This window comes from Meriones unguiculatus, chromosome 8 (assembly GCF_030254825.1).
Source record: "Meriones unguiculatus strain TT.TT164.6M chromosome 8, Bangor_MerUng_6.1, whole genome shotgun sequence".
NCBI classification, from domain to species: domain Eukaryota; kingdom Metazoa; phylum Chordata; class Mammalia; order Rodentia; family Muridae; genus Meriones; species Meriones unguiculatus.
In genome coordinates, this window is record NC_083356.1 from 117,700,149 (window position 1) to 117,719,420 (window position 19,272).

Below are 19,272 nucleotides of genomic sequence, written 5' to 3' on the forward strand. Positions count from 1 at the left end.
ACCATCATGCTTCCTACCATGACGATAATGGACTAAACCTCTCAACTGTAAGCAAGCACCAATTCAATGGTTTTCTTTATGAGAGCTGCTGTGGTCAAGGTATCTCTTCACAACTACAGAAATAAGAGAGTGAGCACTTGTCTCTTTACAAAAAGAAAAATAATTAAATATCAAACAGGCAGAATTTTAAAGGAAATTTTGCATCCATAACTCCAAATCATGATAAAGGAAATACTAATTTGAAACAAAATGAAGTATAAATATCTTAGGAGAAAGGCCTAAGGGCAGGGTGAAAAGAAAATTATAAACATAGGTAATTCCTAAATAATCACCATATCAAAATTGACAAATTTTTATATGTATAAAACCAGGCATAGTTGCACACCCCTTTATTCCCAGCACTTGGGAGGCAGAGGGAGGTGGATCTCTGTGGGTTCTAGGTCAGCCTGGTCTACAAAGTAAGTTCCAGCAAAGCCAGAGCTGTTGCACAGAGAAACCCTGTCTCAAAAAGCCCAAAGAAATAAAATTCAACCAAGAAAAAAAAAAAGAGAGAGAAAATTACACACAATCACTTACTCATGAAGGAGTAGTTCTGTCTTAGTATTGATCCAGCAAAACTATAGTTAAAATAATCTGTGACATTATATTTAACATTTAATTAGCTTTGCAGCATTGCATTTCTATACCAAAATTATTTGAATCCTATTTATATAGCATTAGTTAAATCTACTGGCATATAACACACAGAAAGATCATCCTGATCATTACATCTGCTAGCATAACACACAGACAATCCTTATCATTTAAAAGAGTAAAAGTGAAGCTTTAATAAAAATACTTCAAATACTAGGAAAAAAAGTCATCTCAGTGATTAATTTTAACCAAGACCTAGTGACAATTTCATTATTTATTGAGCTTTCTTCTTCTACCTGTTCAATAGGAAACATCACTTAGGCATGTTGAATAATAAACAGATTCATTAAGATTTGCTTTCTGATAAGGAAAGCCCTATACATAAGACTGAGGAAAGCTGACATCATATACGTCCTTAACATTCCCGTTAAACACCTCACGGCAGAGTTGAAATAAGCAAGTAGACATAGGCCTTCATCGTTACATACCTTATAACAATGGGGAAATAATTCTTCAAACAGAAAAAACAAAACCCAAAACACTAAGGACTTTAACATCAGGGGCTAGAAATAAGGCTCGTGGTAAAGCACTCGCCTAGCATGTCCAAGGCCTCAGGTTCACTCCTCAGTATCAAATAACAAACAGAAAACACACACACTTACCAGATGGAGACATATATTCTGCATTTGCCCTACACACCACTTTGACAGGCAGATTACACATCTGCAAAAAGGCCTATAAATAAAGAGAAGTAAAGCAACTTTAATAAAAACGTAGCATATTTATAGAGAACTCTTCCTGAATTCCTTTTCTAAACTTAATAGTCCATACAGTAATACTCCATTAGAAAATGATGAGCCAGTTTAAAGTTTCGAAACAGAAAATCGTTTTACTTAAAAAAAGACTAAGTCATTATTAAATAAATAAAACTTGAAACAATTACATATACTTAAGAAAAGTGTTATTCTCATTTTCCATTACTTTATGTAAGTAAGCAATATCACATATTTCTTTAATGGATAACTAATATCAAAATTTCATTAAGATACTGATGGTTTAATTTTTTTATTCATTATTACCACCTTTCTCATCTTACTGGAAAATTCAAAATGTTGTATCTACTTCAATGTCTTTTCCAGTAATACTCAAAATCCTGATTTGTGGTTTCTATGATAATTAATTCATCATTTAAGACTTAAAATTGGGAGCTGTGAGATAGGCCAGTGAGTAAAGGGGCTTGCACCAAGCCTGACAATTTGAGTTTGACCCACAGAACCCACATGGTGAAGGAACAGAATCCCACAAGTTGTTTTCTGACTTTTATACATACACAGTAACATGTTCTCTCTCTCTCTCTCTCTCTCTCTCTCTCTCTCACACACACACACACACACACACACACCTAATGAATAAACATAAAATTTTTAGAATTTAAGGAGGCATTTTCACTTGGTTTAACGAAAGAAAACTTTTGTAAGTAATTAAATGTCTAACAATAAAGGAATAATAGATAAATCATTATACATCCAAAACTGGAATGTTATACAACTATTTTAAAAGCTTACGCTTGTGAAGAATTTATGAAGGAAAAAAAAAACCAGGCGTGAGGGCACATGCTTTTAGTCCCAGAACTCAGGAGGCAGGCAGCTCTCTGAGTTCAAGGCCATATTGGTGTACATAGTGAGTTTAGGACAGCCAGGACTCCATGGTGACACCGCCTCAAAAAAACAAACAAAAAAACGCATATGCAAAACTGCATTACGAACATTCTGATTCATTTTTAAATGATTTTTAGGACACAAGTCAACTCTACAAATCTATCATTCCTTGTAACACTTCAAGTGTACTCGTCTTGTTCTCTTTCATGACTTTCTACCTTTGTCTTTTCCTCTTACACACTTTTCTAATGTTCTTTCTAAAAATAGTTCATTCACTGAGAAGTCATAAGTTACTGAAGTTCTATTTCCCACATACAAATCAGAAGGTTTTCCCCATTTTCACAAGTTAATGAAACTATAATTAAAAAAAGTCAAATGTGAGTTGCCATGAATTACTTAATTAATCATTAATTATTTAATTATTTAACAAGGCTATTATTTATCACATATTGACATTATGAATACAACAGCCTGCTCATACCCAATACAATTCTCTCTTAAGAGTTGTTTCCTATGATTCCTTCTCCCTTCCGGATTGAAAAGTCAGTCTGAGGGCTCATTAAGTAGTTGACAGCACTGAACACAAACAACATCCTATACAAAATCCCATCTAACCACTTTAAAACTAAGTAAGACTAAGTAAAACTAAGTTCCAGGCCAGCCTGGGCTACATTACCAAAACCTGTCTGAATAAAATGAAATAAAGCTTTCTTATTTTAAAAGTATGTCGATTAAAATTCTAGTCCTCAGTTGGAGGATCAGTTTCAGAAAAGACCCCTGTGCCCAGATATTTTGGTTCTGTTGCTCTCCTTGTGGAGCTCCTGTCCTATCTAGGTCCCACTATCTTTCATAGGATTCCCGGCACTCTGCCCAAAGTTTGATTAAGAGTCTCAGCATCTGCTTTGATACACTGCTGGGTAGATTCTTTGGATAAAACCGAAAACTACTGCTCAGATGTAGCCCATGGCAGCTCAGTATCCAAGTGGGTTCCCTAGTAAGGGGAACGGGGACTGTCTCTGACATGAACTGATTGGCCTGCTCTTTGATCACCTCCCCAAGGGGGGAGTAGCGTTACCAGACCACAGAGGAAGACAATGCACCCACTCCTGATGAGACCTGATAGACTAGGATCAGAAGGAAAGAGAGGAAGACCTCCCCTATCAGTGGACTTGGGGAGGGGCATGCTTGGAGAATGGGGAAGGAGGGTGGGACTGGGAGGGGAGGAGGGATGGGTTTATGAGGGGATACAAAGTGAATAAAGTATAATTAATAAAAATTAAGATAAAAATATTTTAAAAATTTAATTAAAAATAAATAAAATTAAAAAAAAATTCTAGTCCTCTAGAAATACAGAAATGGCTTCCCTCTAAAAAGAAATCATCCCCTTTACTTATAGCCTGACTACTTTATTTTGTAACTTATGTACATCCGATCTCTCCAAGCAAGAGATCTCTTAGAAAGCCAAAGACTATGTTTTCCTTTTTTGTATTTCTTCTGGCCTCCTCACCACCTCTTTCATTTTCCCATAACTAATTTGTAATGGTGCAGTACTTGATGCTAAGCATCTGATGTTTACTGGCAATGTCACTTAAGTGCACCAACAGAAGCAGCCCAGAGTTTACTGGGGCGGATGTTGTTATCTGCCCTACCTCAGCCATTCCTGCCCTCCCCTTTCCCTGCAGTGAAGTCTTAGAAGCAGATTCTAAGTCCAGGTCCTGGTTTATCTCCAGCACTACAAAAGGAACATATTCTATGGAAATAGATGTAGTGAGAAGACAAACAGACAGCGCAGTTGTTAGAGGTGACACGGAGGACAAACAATCGGGTGGAAGGGAGCTGGTCAGAGAACTGGACCTTTCTCTGCACCACAAAGGAGGCAGAGATCAGTGATGACTGCAACCTGACTGAAAGAAAAATAAAAAGACAAGGGATGAGGAAACACCTCAGTTAGGAAAAGTTCAGCTCAAACTTGAGGGCCTGAGTTTGGCTCCCTAGCACCCACTAAAAAGCCAGATACAGAGGGTGACCCACCCACCCCAGAGTAGGAGGAAGAGGAAAAGCAGAATCCTCAAGCTTACTGGCCAGCTGGTCCAGCCACTCACTGACTTTCAGGTTCAGTGAGACCTCATCTTAAAAAATAAGGTGAAGTGGCCACAGTGGTCCATGATTTTAATTTTTAATTTCAGCATTCGAGATGAAGAGGCATCTCTGAGTTTAAGTCCAGCTTGCCAGAATTACCAAACAGTGAGACCCTGTCTCAAAAAAAAAAAAAAAAAAGTGACTGAGGAAGACATCTGACATCACCCTCTGCTCTCCAGACACATGCACACATATGCACATGCAAACGCACAAAAACGACAAAAAAATGAGAATGTGCTCACATTAACTGTGAAATAAAAAGAGAAAGCATTTGTTAAGAAGGAAAGTCTAAGAGGGACCAAGACCTTCAATGATACAAGAGTTTGAAAGAATGTAGTATTTTTCAAAGGCCTGAATAATATTCAACTGTTGATTAACAATCATTAATACAATATGGTGCAAATGGTATGAAATTGTACTAAATGTATAATCATATCAACCAATATTCCATAGAATTTTAGTTCCCTTTTAAAAATAATTATACTGTTGTACAATAAAAACCCATACTTAAACCCAAAATTGTTTATTTCTTTATTAATTTTTATTAATTTTGACCAACTTAACAGTACTCAATGTACAGAAGACATCCACCGAGAGTATACTTGTTAGACAAGATTAATTTTGTAGCATTAATACATGTACTCTTTATCCCTGGTTCTGAAGTAGTTTCTGAATTCATCTGAAAAGAAGTCTGATATTATGCAGCACTTCCATCTAAATATTTAAAATGAAAAAGCAAAGCATTACCATGATTATCCTCAACAATGTGAAAACTTCAAAGTAAAAGAAAGCTCTCACTTAACTAGTATTTATTTGTAGGATGGAAAAAAACTGAAGTTCAAAAGTAGTATTTTCACTTTAATACACTGCTGGGTAGAGTCTTTCAGAGGACCTCTGTGGTAGGCTCCTGTCTTGTTCCTTGTTTTCTCTATCTTCCAAGGTCTATTCCATTTGCCTTTATGAATGAGGATTGATCATCTTACCCAGGGTCCTCCTTCTTGTTTAGCTTCTTTAGGTGTACAGATTTTAGTATGATTATCCTGTATTATATATCTAATATCCACTTACAAGGGAGTATTTATACCATATGTCTTTCTGCTTCTGGGACACTTCACTCAGGATGATCTTTATCAGTTCCCACCACTTGCCTGCAAAATTCATGACTTCCTTGCTTTTAATTGCTGAGTAACATTCCATTTTGTAAATGTACCATAATTTCTGTATCCATTCCTCAACTGAGGAACATCTAGGTTATTTCCAGATTTTGGCTATTACGAATAAGCTGCTACGAATATGGTTGAGCAAATGTCCTTGTTGTATACTTGAGCATATTTTGGATATATGCCTAGGAGTGATATAGCTGGATCTTGAGGTAGCACTATTCCTAACTTTCTGAGAAAGCGGCAAACTGATTTCTAAAGTGCTTGTGCAAGTTTACATTCCCACCAGCAATGGAGGAGGCTCTTTTTCCACATCCTCTCCAGCCTGTGTTGTCACTTGAGCTTTTGATCTTAGTCATTGTGATGGGTGTGAGGTGAAATCTCAGGGCCATTTTGATTTGCATTTCCCTGATGACTAAGGATGTTGAGTATTTTTTTAAGTGTTTCTCTGCTATTTAGTATTCCTCTATTGAGAATTCTGTTTAGCTCTGTACTCCATTTTTTAATTGCATTACTTGATTTGCTGTTGTTTCATAGCCAAACTTTGGGCAGAGTGCAGGGAATCTTATGAAAGAAGGGGAGATAGACCTGGAGGGGACAGGAGCTCCACAAGGAGAGCAACAAAACCAAGAAATCTCGGCCCAGGGGTCTTTTTTGAGACTGATACTCCAACCAAGGACCACTCATGGAGATAACCTAGAATCCCTGCACAGATGTAGCTCATGGCAGCTCAGTCTCCAAATGGGCTCCCTTTGTAAGGGGAACAGGGGCTGTCTCTGACATGAATTCAGTGGCTGCTCTTTGATCACCTCCCCTGAGGGGGGGCAGCCTTAGCAGGCCACAGATGATGACTATGAAAGACAGTCCTGATGAGACCTGATAGGCTAGGGTCAGATGGAAGGGGAGGAGAACCCCCCCTATCTGGACTGCAGAAGGGGCATAGGAGGAGATGAGGAAATAAGGGAGGGCGGTCTTGGGAGGGGATGAGAGTAGGGGCTATAGCTGGGATACAATGTGAATAAATTGTAATAAATTTAAAAAAGTATATTTTTTAAAAATTAGTATTTTTACCTTTCACCTTTTTTTCATATTTTTAAGTGTATAGGGGGAAGGGAAGATGTACACATATGGAGGTGTCCATGGAGGTTAGAGGCTACGTATCCCACTAGAACTTGAGTCACAGGTAGTTGTGAGCCATCCAACACTAAGAACCCAACTAAAAGAACAGCATGAGCTCTTAACCACTAAGGTATCTTTCTAGGCCCTCATTTCTGTTCTCAATGTAAACCACAAACTACTCCATAAAATAGCCATGATACAGCAACCTAAAACACATTTTGTTTTTTATCAGAAGTAAAAATATTTATTTTTATTCTTAGAAGAGAAAAATGTACTCTTGATTATAACAATGAAGTTAGGCTGACTAAACCTCCTCTTCTTCAATTGGACACTTAATTCCAAACAGTTCAAAGAAATTACAACATGAAACAATTTTCTTAGTATATTCTATCCCGATGTTTTGTTACCAGGTTATCTAACATGGTAAGTACTAGCAACAGGTTGCTATTTAGGTCAAATTTAAGTTTAATACCATTGTATAAAATACTAAAATCATTTTCTCAGGCAACCTAGTCATTCTTCCACATTTAAGAGGCATTTATGACTAAGGTCTAAACTTTTGTGGGATGGGGTGATGTTGGCTGTTAGTCTACTGTATAGCATGGGTTATAACATAAAAATGAGGCACAAGAGGCTGACATCATCTAAAAGTGACTAAACATTATAAAAACAAAAAGAGATGGCTCAGCAGCATCCCAAATAATATGCACAGCACATTTCAAGTCTTTATTACCAAATATACTAATAATATTCCAGAAGGAAACGTGTGGGGGGAGGGGAATCAATTAAATTAAATTTAAAACCAAAAGAGTCATCCATTTCCAGAAAACAGGTTAATGACTTTTAATGATTCCTGCAGCCATTCCTCTCCTGACCACATAAGCTTCTCCCACTCCTTAACACCCTCAGGTTAAGTATCCCAGAAGAATCTAATGGATCTCAAAGCAAGCTGAACTGCCTCAGGAGAAAGACCACCAAGAGCAGATGTCAGAAGAATGAGAGTCCCTACAAGTTGGTAACTGGTGGTGAGAGGACACCTGGGTGGATCTTAGGGACTATATTAACTTGAAAGTTCCGTATGTCTATAAACTTTCTAACATCTGGAATAAAACAACTATCTAGGTAGGTTATTTTATATACCATCTGGCACAGAGCACTTCAATATAAGGTTTTATAGTAGTGGTGGAGATGGTGGTAGGGATAGTAACCTGTTTATCCACCTGAGGAGTAACACTAATTTTGATGACTTCAAAAGAAAGCTGATTCCATGTATTTATTACTTTAGGCACCTACTTATGAAAAAAATATTATATACTGTAATTATATTTTTATATAAAACAAAAAGTAAATTTGCAGGCTAAAATTAAAATCTTTAATTAGATACTCCAGAAATAAATAAAATAAACTATTTTTTGAAAGAACAATATAAGTACTGAATTTTTCTTTCTGATTGGATATCAGACTTATTACTGCACATGATCTGGTAGGGCACAGGAGAGCACTGTGGAACCCTCAAAAATGCAGGGCCCACTACTTGCGTAGGGGAGCACTATTAGAGATATATTTGATGCAATCAGAAATGAGCTGCTTCTCGGGACCATGTCTTCAAACTCATCTGCATTAAATTTGGCGAAGGCCCACTTCTTTGAGATGTGGATCTTCTGGCTCTATGCAGACTCTGCAGTGCGACTTGGATGGACACGATGACCTGACCAATGTGAACCCTGGCCACTGTGCCCTGGGATTCCCAACAGCACCACGCATACCTGTCTGAAGCCTGTCAGCCCCAGCACAGGACAACACCCTGTTGATCTGGATGACATGAAAAGGGTGCAGCATCACTTGAATATGAAAGCCATTTTTGCCACAATTCTTTACCATGGATTTATTGACACAAACACAGATGATCTCCAGAGCTTTGAGGATAGCTGCTTGATAGTTGCTCATATTGATCTGACACCATGGAGCCACAAAGTGGGAATTCATCAACTTTTGCCTTCTTTTGTCCAAAGTCAAAAATGCAGCTCTTGGCATGAGAGACACCTTGGCAAAAGCGATTTTGGGTACGGCTTGTTTTTATAATATCCAGCAGTAAAACGCCAGGAGAAAAAAGTAACGATTTACTTCAACACACATAATAACTATATAATCTTTCTAACAAAGCAAAAGCAAGCAAATAAACACATGGTACTGACATAAAGCTTTTACTTTGTAATTATCAAAATCATGCAGAATGATGAACCTTCAGAATGTAGGTTCCATCAGTACCTGCAGATCATGATTGTCTTTACGACCCATCCTTGGCATAAAACTAGGTTCGTGAAAAGCACTGGCAAGATAGTAAAGATTAGGATTTTTTTTTTTTTAATTTTATGGATCCAAAACTCAGTGTGTTAAAAATCCCCTCTTATTAAGTAGTACTTTAAGAAATCAATGCTTACACACATCAACAAACACATTTACAAATTATTTAGTAATCAGAAAATGTAACTCAATAAGCAAAAGGTGCTCTCCATAAGGCAAATCTGTTACCAAAGCACAGATAAAGACAGATTGTATCAGAGAATAGCACCTTCCTTAGTCCACACTCCCATGAAAACTATTCGCGGAATATCTGACTCAACTTTAGATACATCAATATACCACAGCTTGGAAAAAAATTAGATTCTTTATAAAAAGAAACCAAAATCAGAATAGAAAAAGAAACAGGATTTGCTTGTTAGAATTACATATAAATGAAAATAAATCTTTAAGGGAAAATTAAGCAAAAGAAGTATACAACAAACACAGAGAAAGAATAATTCTTGTCCACCGAGAACCTAACAAAACCAGCGGCACAGCTGGCACTCAAGACAGGGGTGAAGGGAAAGCAAAGCTCCTCCTAAACTATGAAGAGTTACATAAAGTTGTGTTTTAGTCCAAACTGAAAAAGATAATAGTGACAAAAGATCTAATTTTTGTAAGCTAAACAGATGGTAAGGACATGTAATATACTTACTTCACTTTAGTGAGGTAATTGTAAAACAAAACTGGATGTTTATCAGTCAGCAGCAACAGCTAGCTTTTTTCGTCTTCTTTATTTGAAGATATGTTAATATTTGTCTTACAAGTTAAACATAGAATACTCTCAACTACTTACTAGCAGTAAATCAGCCAAGTGCCAATAAAATGTTAAAACAATTCAAAATTTTAAAGATTTTCATTAATCAAAACTTAACAGTTCTGAGCACTTTCTATGGCTTATTACATCCCACAGAGCACAGTAACAAACCTACTTCATGTCAAGGTAAGTGCACAGTCCACACATTTTAGGACAAAGATGGCTCACATCATAATTACGGCTAAAACACTTTATGTGAGAATTCATAAGGCTTATTCTCAAGCAGGCAACGACACTTTCAGGGTAGAAAATGAAATGATTCTGAATTTTAATTCCTATCCTGTTCCACAGGCACACAAAGAAAAATCTGTGGTGACAACTAAAGAATTATTTTCTACCTTACCGAAGAGAGATGTTTTAAAATTAAAAACTATGAACAAATCTATCCACAAAATAATTCATTTTATATCAAACACCTGCAGACCCATAATTGAAATAATGTATCTAAGGTTACAAATGAGAAGTGTTGGGTATCATTCTTAAAAAGACATTAAGTTCCTAATACAGTTACAGTAATAGCTCTATTTGTAGTTTAACATAAATTAAGACTGTAATTATATTTGTGACTATTTTAAACAAAATAACAAATTCCTTTGTACCTGTGAATGTAATTTATAGCAAAGCCACGTTCATTTTCCAAACCAATCTATTTCACACTGCAGAGGTACTCTGGTATAGCGGTATAATGTAATTCTTGTGGAATGTTGAAAGAGTAGATTCACTAAAAGCACAGGAGAGGTTTGAAGATAAATGAAGATGCTATTCATTCAAGGGTAATTTCATCTTAGAACCATATGAAAGATGTTTCACTCACACAGTATATGGTCTCAAATTTAAGTGTGTTTTCAGCCCAAATATAATACTGCTAGATCGATTACACTGATACTATACATCTAATAATGAAGAATGCTAGCATTTTTCTAGCAAAAAATATTGTCTTCTTACTACTATGTCTTTATTGTTCTATTTAAGTGCAACAAAATTTAACATACAGCTTGCTATTTACCTTTTAAAGAAACAAACAAAAAAGTAGTGATACTCAATTTATGATTTCTCAGAGACCTATAGAAACAGATTTTTAATAGGTATTTAAATACTTAAATAAATATATTAGAAAATATTACCTGATATAAACTATTTCAAAAATTACTAAAAATAACAACTTAGCCACCTATTTAATTCTGACTATAGAATACTTCATGAGTGTAAACCCTACAAGGCTAGGTCAGATGCTTTACACACATCATACCACGTATGTGCTAAAGAACTAATATGAATATTGAGATTGTTTTACTCTGTTAAGTTCTGCTTACAATCTAAGTTCAGTTTTATTTTATAAACATCACATTTTATACTTATTCATTCTTTATACTTCATAACTCATGCCAGGTGTTGTAAGTGTAACTTACCATCATGACCTAATTAATGTGTTGTAAAACAATAAACCTTAAGAATTTAAATTTAAAATCAATGATATCAAGGAAATGTCTGCAGTCTCCATCTTGCTCAGTTTAGAATAATGAGGATGGCTGTTACTATGTTCTTTTCTTAGTTATTAGTCTTCTCTTAACTCTCAAAATAAATACAAACACCTCATTCTAGAGAGTATAATCAAACTGACAAAAATATATTTTAAAAATCTTTAAATTTATATTTCATGAAAACTATAAACTAGCTTTAATTATTAAGTATTTTCCACAAAAATAGCACTCTATTCATTCTGTATTAAAACATATCAACTGCCCTGATGATGCAGCCTTGCCAGGCTATGGGAGGAAGAGGATTCAAGCAGTCCTGATGAGACTTAAGCTATAGGCAGATGGCAATAGTGGAGAACTCCCCCTTTCCGTGGACTAGGGGAAAGGGATGAGGTGAAGAAGGAGGGCAGGTGGGACTGGGGGAGTTAAGGAGGAGGGCTTCAATCGGGATACATAATGAATAAATTGTGAAGAAAAAACTAAAATGAAAAAAAGAAAAAAAAAACTATCAGCTAAGAACATTCCACTAGTTTTTATATCATGTTTAAGCTGGAATTTCATCCTTCACATAACAACTTGATAACAACAAAAACATATGCAACCCAGCCAAATACTCAAGATTATTTCACCTACAATTCTTTTAATTAATTAATTAATTAATTGCAGTTTATTCGCTTTGTATTCCGGCTGTAGCCCCTCCCTTGTCTTCTCCCAGTCCCACCTTCCCTCCCTCTTCTCTTCTATGCCCCTTCCCTAGTCCACTGACAGGGGAGGACCTCCTCCCCTTCTATCTGATCCTAGCTTACCAGGTCTTCAGGGATGGCTACATCACCTTCCTTTGTGGCAATTCTATAGCTAAGTTGTCTACTGTGGCCATCTAAATGACTTGACAAGGAACTATTTTCATACATTTTCCAATCCAACAACTGACTTGCAATACAAAGAAAAAAGGTTCTCCTCACTGCTCACCTCCAAAGATTACATTAGAATATTACCATTTAACCACTAATAAATACCTCCACCTATAAAGCTTCATTACTAATAAAGCAAAATCAAGGGTCAGCTTAAGTATATATGAGCCCACTTGACATATTAGTGTTCACACCACTATTGATACCTATAAAAATGTTACATTTTTGACAATAGTCAACAGGAAGAAAATAGCTTTTGTTATCTTTCTTTCATTTTCAGAGTTACAAAAAGCAGGAAAAATAAAAAGATTTTTTTTTTAATCATTTTCCAACTTTTTTTTTCTTTTTTTTTTTTTTTATCAGTTACATTTTATTAACTCTGTATCCCAGCCATGTCCCAATCCCTCATTCCCTCCCTGTCCCTCCCTCCCAAATAAAAAGATTAACTAAAACAAATTCTTTTTAGTCTGAGCTTAAATGTCATTCTTAATGTAAAATGGTTACTTTCATGCAGGATTTTAATAATGATCAGCTTGTGACACTAAAAAAAAACATCCAATTTTTATAGCCTCTATATTCAGACACACAAGAAAATCCAGGTTGTTTAAGTTGTCTTCATATGTACTAAATGATATTATTTCTAAACCCCAATAAAAAGTAGTATTTCGACAAATGTATAAGTAGTATTTAAACAAATGTATAAATCTTTGAAGTCAAAACAGGTGTTCTCCATTCAGCATCTATTACTATGGCTTTAATATTTTTCAAAAGAGTTTCTTATCCACTACCTAACAAGCTTACTCCATTTTCAATTCTAAACACTGAGACATGTTTATCTTTCATACTGCAGTGTGCTAGGAAATATCAGAAATAATATATGATTAAAAGCTCATGTATTACTGGGCCAACAGTTAGACCTCTCTGCCTCACCACTCTTCTCTACAGGAAAAGAGAAATTGTAATAGTACTATTTCCACAGGATTGCTATGGGAGAGGGTTGTTTCAACATGTAACACACAGTTCTGGCCTCATATAAAGATTCAGTTAATAAAAATTAGGTGCTCAGCAGTGTTACCCATACACAGAACTCAACCAATCCTTATTTGTTTTCCTCCATAATTAGTAGGCTCTGTGTTATTTGCAAAGACCATCCTGAACTTTAAAGATTTCTACAATGTTTTGTTTTGTGTTTTTTAGCTTTGTTGTTGGTTGTTTTAGGACTGAGGCTCATTATGTAGCCTAGGCTGGCCTGAAACTCATCTACCAATGGCTGGTCTTGAATCTGTGATCCTTTTATCTTAGTCTCCAAAATGCTGGGATTATGTGTGTGCCACACTGATTTTTTTTTTTTTTTTTTTTTTTTATTGTATGGGTGTTTTGCATGTATGTCTGTGCACCATGTGATGCCTGGAACTGCACTGTGGATACAGGGATCTGAGTCTGGGTCCTCTGGAAGAGCAGTTAAGAGCAGCCAGTGCTCTTAACCACAGAGATATTTCGCTAGCCCTGCATCTTAAAAATGAAATAGTAGTACCTTGCATTAGGTTGTTAAGAATTGATCATAACACTCTACATAGAAGCTCTCAGGAGAACTGATTACACACATATATTTAATATTACATTTTAAGACAAATCTTAATATTCTGAGATACTATTAGATTTAACCATTGAATAGTAACACTTTTAGGCCTAGCATGAAAACATGGTAATACATGCTCCAGTAGATGGCTTCATACCTTAGCTTCATATGGGCAGCAGGAACTGGATTTAGTAGGTAGTAAGAAGAAAAAAAAGATACAGGTTGGGAGGTGGGGATGGGAAGTGGATCTGGAAGCAGTTGGGGTAAAGGTAGGAGGTTATATATGATCAAAATCCATGGATGAAATTCTCAAAATAAAAATCAATAAAATCCTGTGTTAAATGTGATTATAAAATCATTAATGTTCATATAAATATAAAACACCCCCCTTAATATTTAGCATATAATATTTATTCCCAGTGGTAGTTTTTTTTAGGCATTATCAAGCCTCCGAGCTTCTAATCATTTTGTTCAAATTGATTAAATGTATTTCTGCCAAGAATCAGGACAGAAGGAAATATTCAACATCCACTGTGTATTTATAATACCAAGTATCTCTAAATGTTGTAAGTACATTAAGACATTCTATTCCCCTCGTCAAACGGACAGTATGTACTTTATGTCTATTTTACAGAGGAAGAAATTTGAAACAGAGTTCTTAAGGTTTACTGTTCTTGGAACAGAGATAAACTGCCCCTTTCACTTTGTGGACTTTTCTATAAAAGAGAACATATTCTTACTCAACAGTATAGACGTAACGTTTTTGTGTGTTGTTGTTGAGACAGGGTCTCTCTAGGTAGCCCTAGAAGTCTTGGGACTCACTATGTGCATCTGGCCTCAAAAACACAAAAAGGTATGCATGTCTCTGACTCCTAAGTGCTGGGATTAAGGAAATAAAATACCACGGCCAGTACTTCTTAAAATTTTCTAAAAAGCATTTTTCTCAAAAAACTCAAGAGTTCATATGTATTTATTCATATTGTAATTCTAATATAGCATTATCCAATGCAAGAGCCAACAGTCACATATGGCACTTGAGCATATAAACTATAGCTAGCACAAACTGAGATGCTCTCTAACTGCATACAGCACACTGAATTTAATATGACAAGAGTCAACTTTGTCTTTACATGACAACATTTGGATATACTGGGTTAAGTGGAACATATTACTAAACTACACTTTTACTGACGCTACTAGAAACTTCTGAGTTACTCAGTGGCTAGCACTGTATTATCTACTGGACAGCTAGTATAAGTTTGGGCCGTAAGAGACAACAGTAACAGAGAATTAGTGATTGTTTTACCCATCAATATAAACCCGAGTCCCTCAAAGTAGCAGCACTTTCAGCTGGGAAATGTCTCTATGTACATGTGAATACAATGCTATACAAATATTGACCTCATGAAAATATAGCAGACTAACTTTTACGACAGTCAGCAATCAAGATTACATTACCACCACGCAGCACTCAGGTAAGCTTATACTTGTAGATAAATGATATAAAGAAAGCAAATCACAGGAAAAATGATCACCAGGAGGAAAACTATTTTCTTTTAAACTGAAGTCATAAAGGTGCCTTGCATTAAAAATAGCCAAGTACTAAGCTTTCAGACTATAATAAACACAGCCTGTGTGATAAGTAAAATTTGAATTTCCTGAAGGCGTAATTGGCAGACTATTAAAAGGCCCAATGTTTGATATGTGGTTATCGTCTAGAAAATATACACTTTATGGATACTAGTCACATTGTTTTGATCAATTTTAGACATCAAACATGAAGCCTTTAGTTGGTTCTTCTAAACAGATGCTGCTCCTCTATATAGAAGAAAATTACTCCATAAAGTTTATATCAGATATGTGGAAAAGTCACATTTATAGTCATGGCTACTATCAGCTGTCAAGCCAAAGAATATTGAAGAAAACCAAGAATTTTTAATATATGCTGGTTAATTTATCATCTAAGTGACATATGTAGGATAAAAACTGAAATGGTTAAGCAAAACTCAATTATTTTTAGAAGTCTTTTGGTGTTATTTACGGTTGCAACTGTGATTTGAGAAACTATGGTGAGAAAAAAATTGATAGGATGGTAACCATAAGAACAGTAATATACACCTAGGTGGTTTTTTTAATTCCCTTCCAGAAAAAAACTTTACCATCAATTTTTAAAATAATGATATTCTGATATTTTGCTTTGTACAGAAACTGACTAACCCGTCTTGTCTTTGGGTGCTCAAACTTGGCATCGTCTAAATTTGGAGCTGAAGAGCTCATTGTAGACAGCTGGCCTATACGCCTATACACTGGACTGGAGCAGCATCCCTGGCGCTACCCAACAGACACCCAATGGCATTCCTCCAACAGTTCTGACAACCCAGCATGTTTAACCACTGTCGTGTCTTCAAGCAGCCAAACTCTCTCTAGCTGAGAATCAGTAGTGTATGCCTACCCACAACATTTTCCTATTTGTTCAAAATTAACTACCACAGTACTCCCTACAATAATATTATTTCATCTTAAGGGATCCAAAGATGGCTTCAGTAAGGAGTAAAACTGCTGAAAACACACACAAAATAGCCTGGGTACATTTTTCTTTTACCACATGCACTGAAAGATTTTCTGTGGGGAAAAAAAAAGTTAATTAGCTTTGTTAAATCCTTAAAGAGCTATCTCCCAAATGACAATTAAAAAGGGTCAAGAAACAGTGCTTCAACTAAAATATTCACTATGCCCTGAAGCTGTCTTTTCAAAGATAGAAAGATTGAAAATATTATTTTACACACAGCAAATAATTTATTTTCACTGCTGTTTATCAGGCAAGATTGCTTCATCACACTAGCAAACCATTTGTACAATATACATGTATTGAGTGCATCATTTATTATAGGCAACTACGTTTTATACATACATACATACATACATACTATATAACATATGTTTTTATATGACACTTAAATTCTATTTATCCCACTAAAGAGATTAAAAGCTGTATGAACTCTACATATATTGCACATAACTGAAAATTTTGTGTATCAAAACTTAAAAAAATTAAAATTAGTTAAATAGCATCTAAAGAGAAAATAAAGGCAAAAAAAATACAATTTATATTCTTGGTGAAAGATATAAAACAAATGTAAAAGAAACATAATAGATCCACCAACTAATAAATTACTGTCCAAGCACATTTCTTCCTATCTTTTCTGCCTTAAAACAAAGATTAACTGAATGCCATTCTATCTGCTGCCATACTGAATGACAGTACTAGATACTTGTATTAAACCCAGAGGTTATCAAATTAAATAAAAAATATGAATAAGATAACCTAAAATTAAATGCTTAGCATTATGTCTCCATGTGACAAAGTGTGACACCGTCTCTCCTCCTCTTCTTCTTGTCCACCAGGAGCTCACTGACTCACCTACAATAACTTCTACGTATCTAAGATCCCTCTTAAATGCAGCAGAGTAAATCTCTGTGATTAAAGCTACATAAACTAAGTACCTTACCAACTAAACATGGGACATGCATGTGTAACTGTAATTTTACAGCCTACAGAAACATTTACTTTTTTCAAGTAAACAATTCCCCACGTATTCTATAGTGCAACTGTGGGTTTACATTGCCAGAAATGTTTTTTGGGATATACTACTCTAACACAATTTAAAGCCATTGCACTCAAGAAGTGGACTGGGAATAATAAACATACAATCAATAGATATATTAGGAGTAGCAAGAAAGACCATCTGCTTCAAGACTGACAGCTGGAACTAAGGTAAGCCTGCACACAATGAGCAGAATCATGACTAAAAATAACTCTTTACAAATAAGTTAGAAAATAATTGAGTCTGTAAGTGAAAGTATCATCCCCAAATAAAATACTATCATATCTAACCAAAAGCAAAATAACTGCTAAGACAGAATGTGCATACCACTTAAAAATACTTTTGCTTAAAAGAATAATGAAGTTTATTTTACATACTGACAACTGAAAATACTGTATAAAATTATACTTCACAGAAGAGTAAGATTACACTGATAATAAGTCACTCAGAAAACTCTACACACAGAGAATCAGACATGCAGTGGAAGGTGGACTGCAACTCAAGATGATAGACATTTTCTGGCAGAAAGAACAAAATTACATTATTTACATATTTACCTGCACAGCAAGAGATGCTGCATTGTCAGAAAGCAGAATTTGCTCCCCTGTGGAAACATAATGAAAGGTGTGAGTCCAAAGTTTAACTGCTAAACAAACAAAATATATTTTAATATTTTAAAAGCTATTTTTTATTTTAAAAATTCAACACTAAAGTAATTATGAAACTTTATATCCATGTTGTTATGTAATAGTTTTGATTAAATTACCATGTATAAATAATAAGACTGTTTTAAATTTTATTTGATCATTTTTCTCATTTTATTAGCAATTAAAATGCTTATTTAAAAACATTCATTTTAAATTTTTAAAAAATATTTTCTTTTCACTAAAATGAAGCAAAATAGTATGTGTTCAAGTCTCTTTAGTTAAAAGTAAAAGCATTCAGAACCGCATAACCAGCTTACAGTTAATACTGCGTAGTGTGTCTAGGTCTGTCACACAAAAGAAAGATGACAAGTTCGCTGCAATAAAAATTCCATGCTTAGAAGACGGGGCTGCTGCCTATTAGTCTTCATTACTTTGCAGTCTTCTGACAACTGTAGCAGGCTGCTGAGCCCCAAATGGGGTCCATAATGTGATCTGATGATATATGAAGAGCTGCTAAAGGGAGCCTGAACCATCCTAGCCTATACATTTTAACAGTTCCTTTTTACTGAGAACCCACTTTACCACAGGACTTCAAAAATCTGCTGTCTCAGCTATTGGTGCAGTAAATCTGCCAAGTGCTCTCGCAACCACATCATTTTACACTGCCTGCAGCAGCTAATATAATGAGTCAATAATAAACTAAGGACCTTATAGGATATGAATAGTTAGTTTAACTGGCAGATACAAGTTTAAGTAAAACCACATAGACAATTTATACAAGGGAATCCCTTCTTTGTGTTTTACATTCTCAGGGCAGAAAATTCTATTAGTATATTTGGGGTTGCACAGTCTCGCTTGTTTATTCGGTTGGTCAGCTGGTTTGGTTTTAGTTTGGGAGTTTTTGTTGGTTGTAGTGTATTTTGATACAAAGCCATTTTTAATTGTGAATGAGAACCTACCTTTCAGTTGCTGATATAAGGTTGCATTTTCAGGCCAAGGTTCTGTAGCTGCAGAAACAAGGCAATGATAATTAAGCACATGGGGCAAAAGAGCATCAATAATCAGCTAAGCTCATCAGTATGTACACTGGCAACCATTTAAAGTCTACTGTTAAGGTGACACCTAACTACTAGCAATGGATCATCCTATGTAGGATTGTATGATAATCTGCATACAAAGGCTA

General features: G+C 35.4%; 1 protein-coding gene and 1 pseudogene across 2 annotated transcripts in view; both read right to left on the minus strand.

Moving 5' to 3' along the window:
• The window catches only part of Mtx2 (metaxin 2), a 52,608-nt gene that overhangs the window by 13,247 nt on the left and 20,089 nt on the right, over positions 1-19,272 (minus strand). Inside the window, exons 1-4 of one of the 2 annotated variants that reach the window (XM_060390432.1) lie at positions 19,049-19,096; positions 18,000-18,046; positions 10,469-10,590; positions 1,296-1,368 (exon numbers count right to left, since the gene is read on the minus strand). In XM_060390432.1, coding sequence (XP_060246415.1) covers positions 1,296-1,356 — 61 coding nt within the window. In that variant the 5' untranslated portion in view covers positions 1,357-1,368; positions 10,469-10,590; positions 18,000-18,046; positions 19,049-19,096. Of the gene's footprint in view, positions 1-1,295; positions 1,369-10,468; positions 10,591-17,999; positions 18,047-19,048; positions 19,097-19,272 lie in introns of those variants that run through there. The other variant, XM_021650447.2, reaches the window with a different exon arrangement.
• On the minus strand, positions 3,626-8,787 carry LOC110556583 (large ribosomal subunit protein uL16-like; annotated as a pseudogene).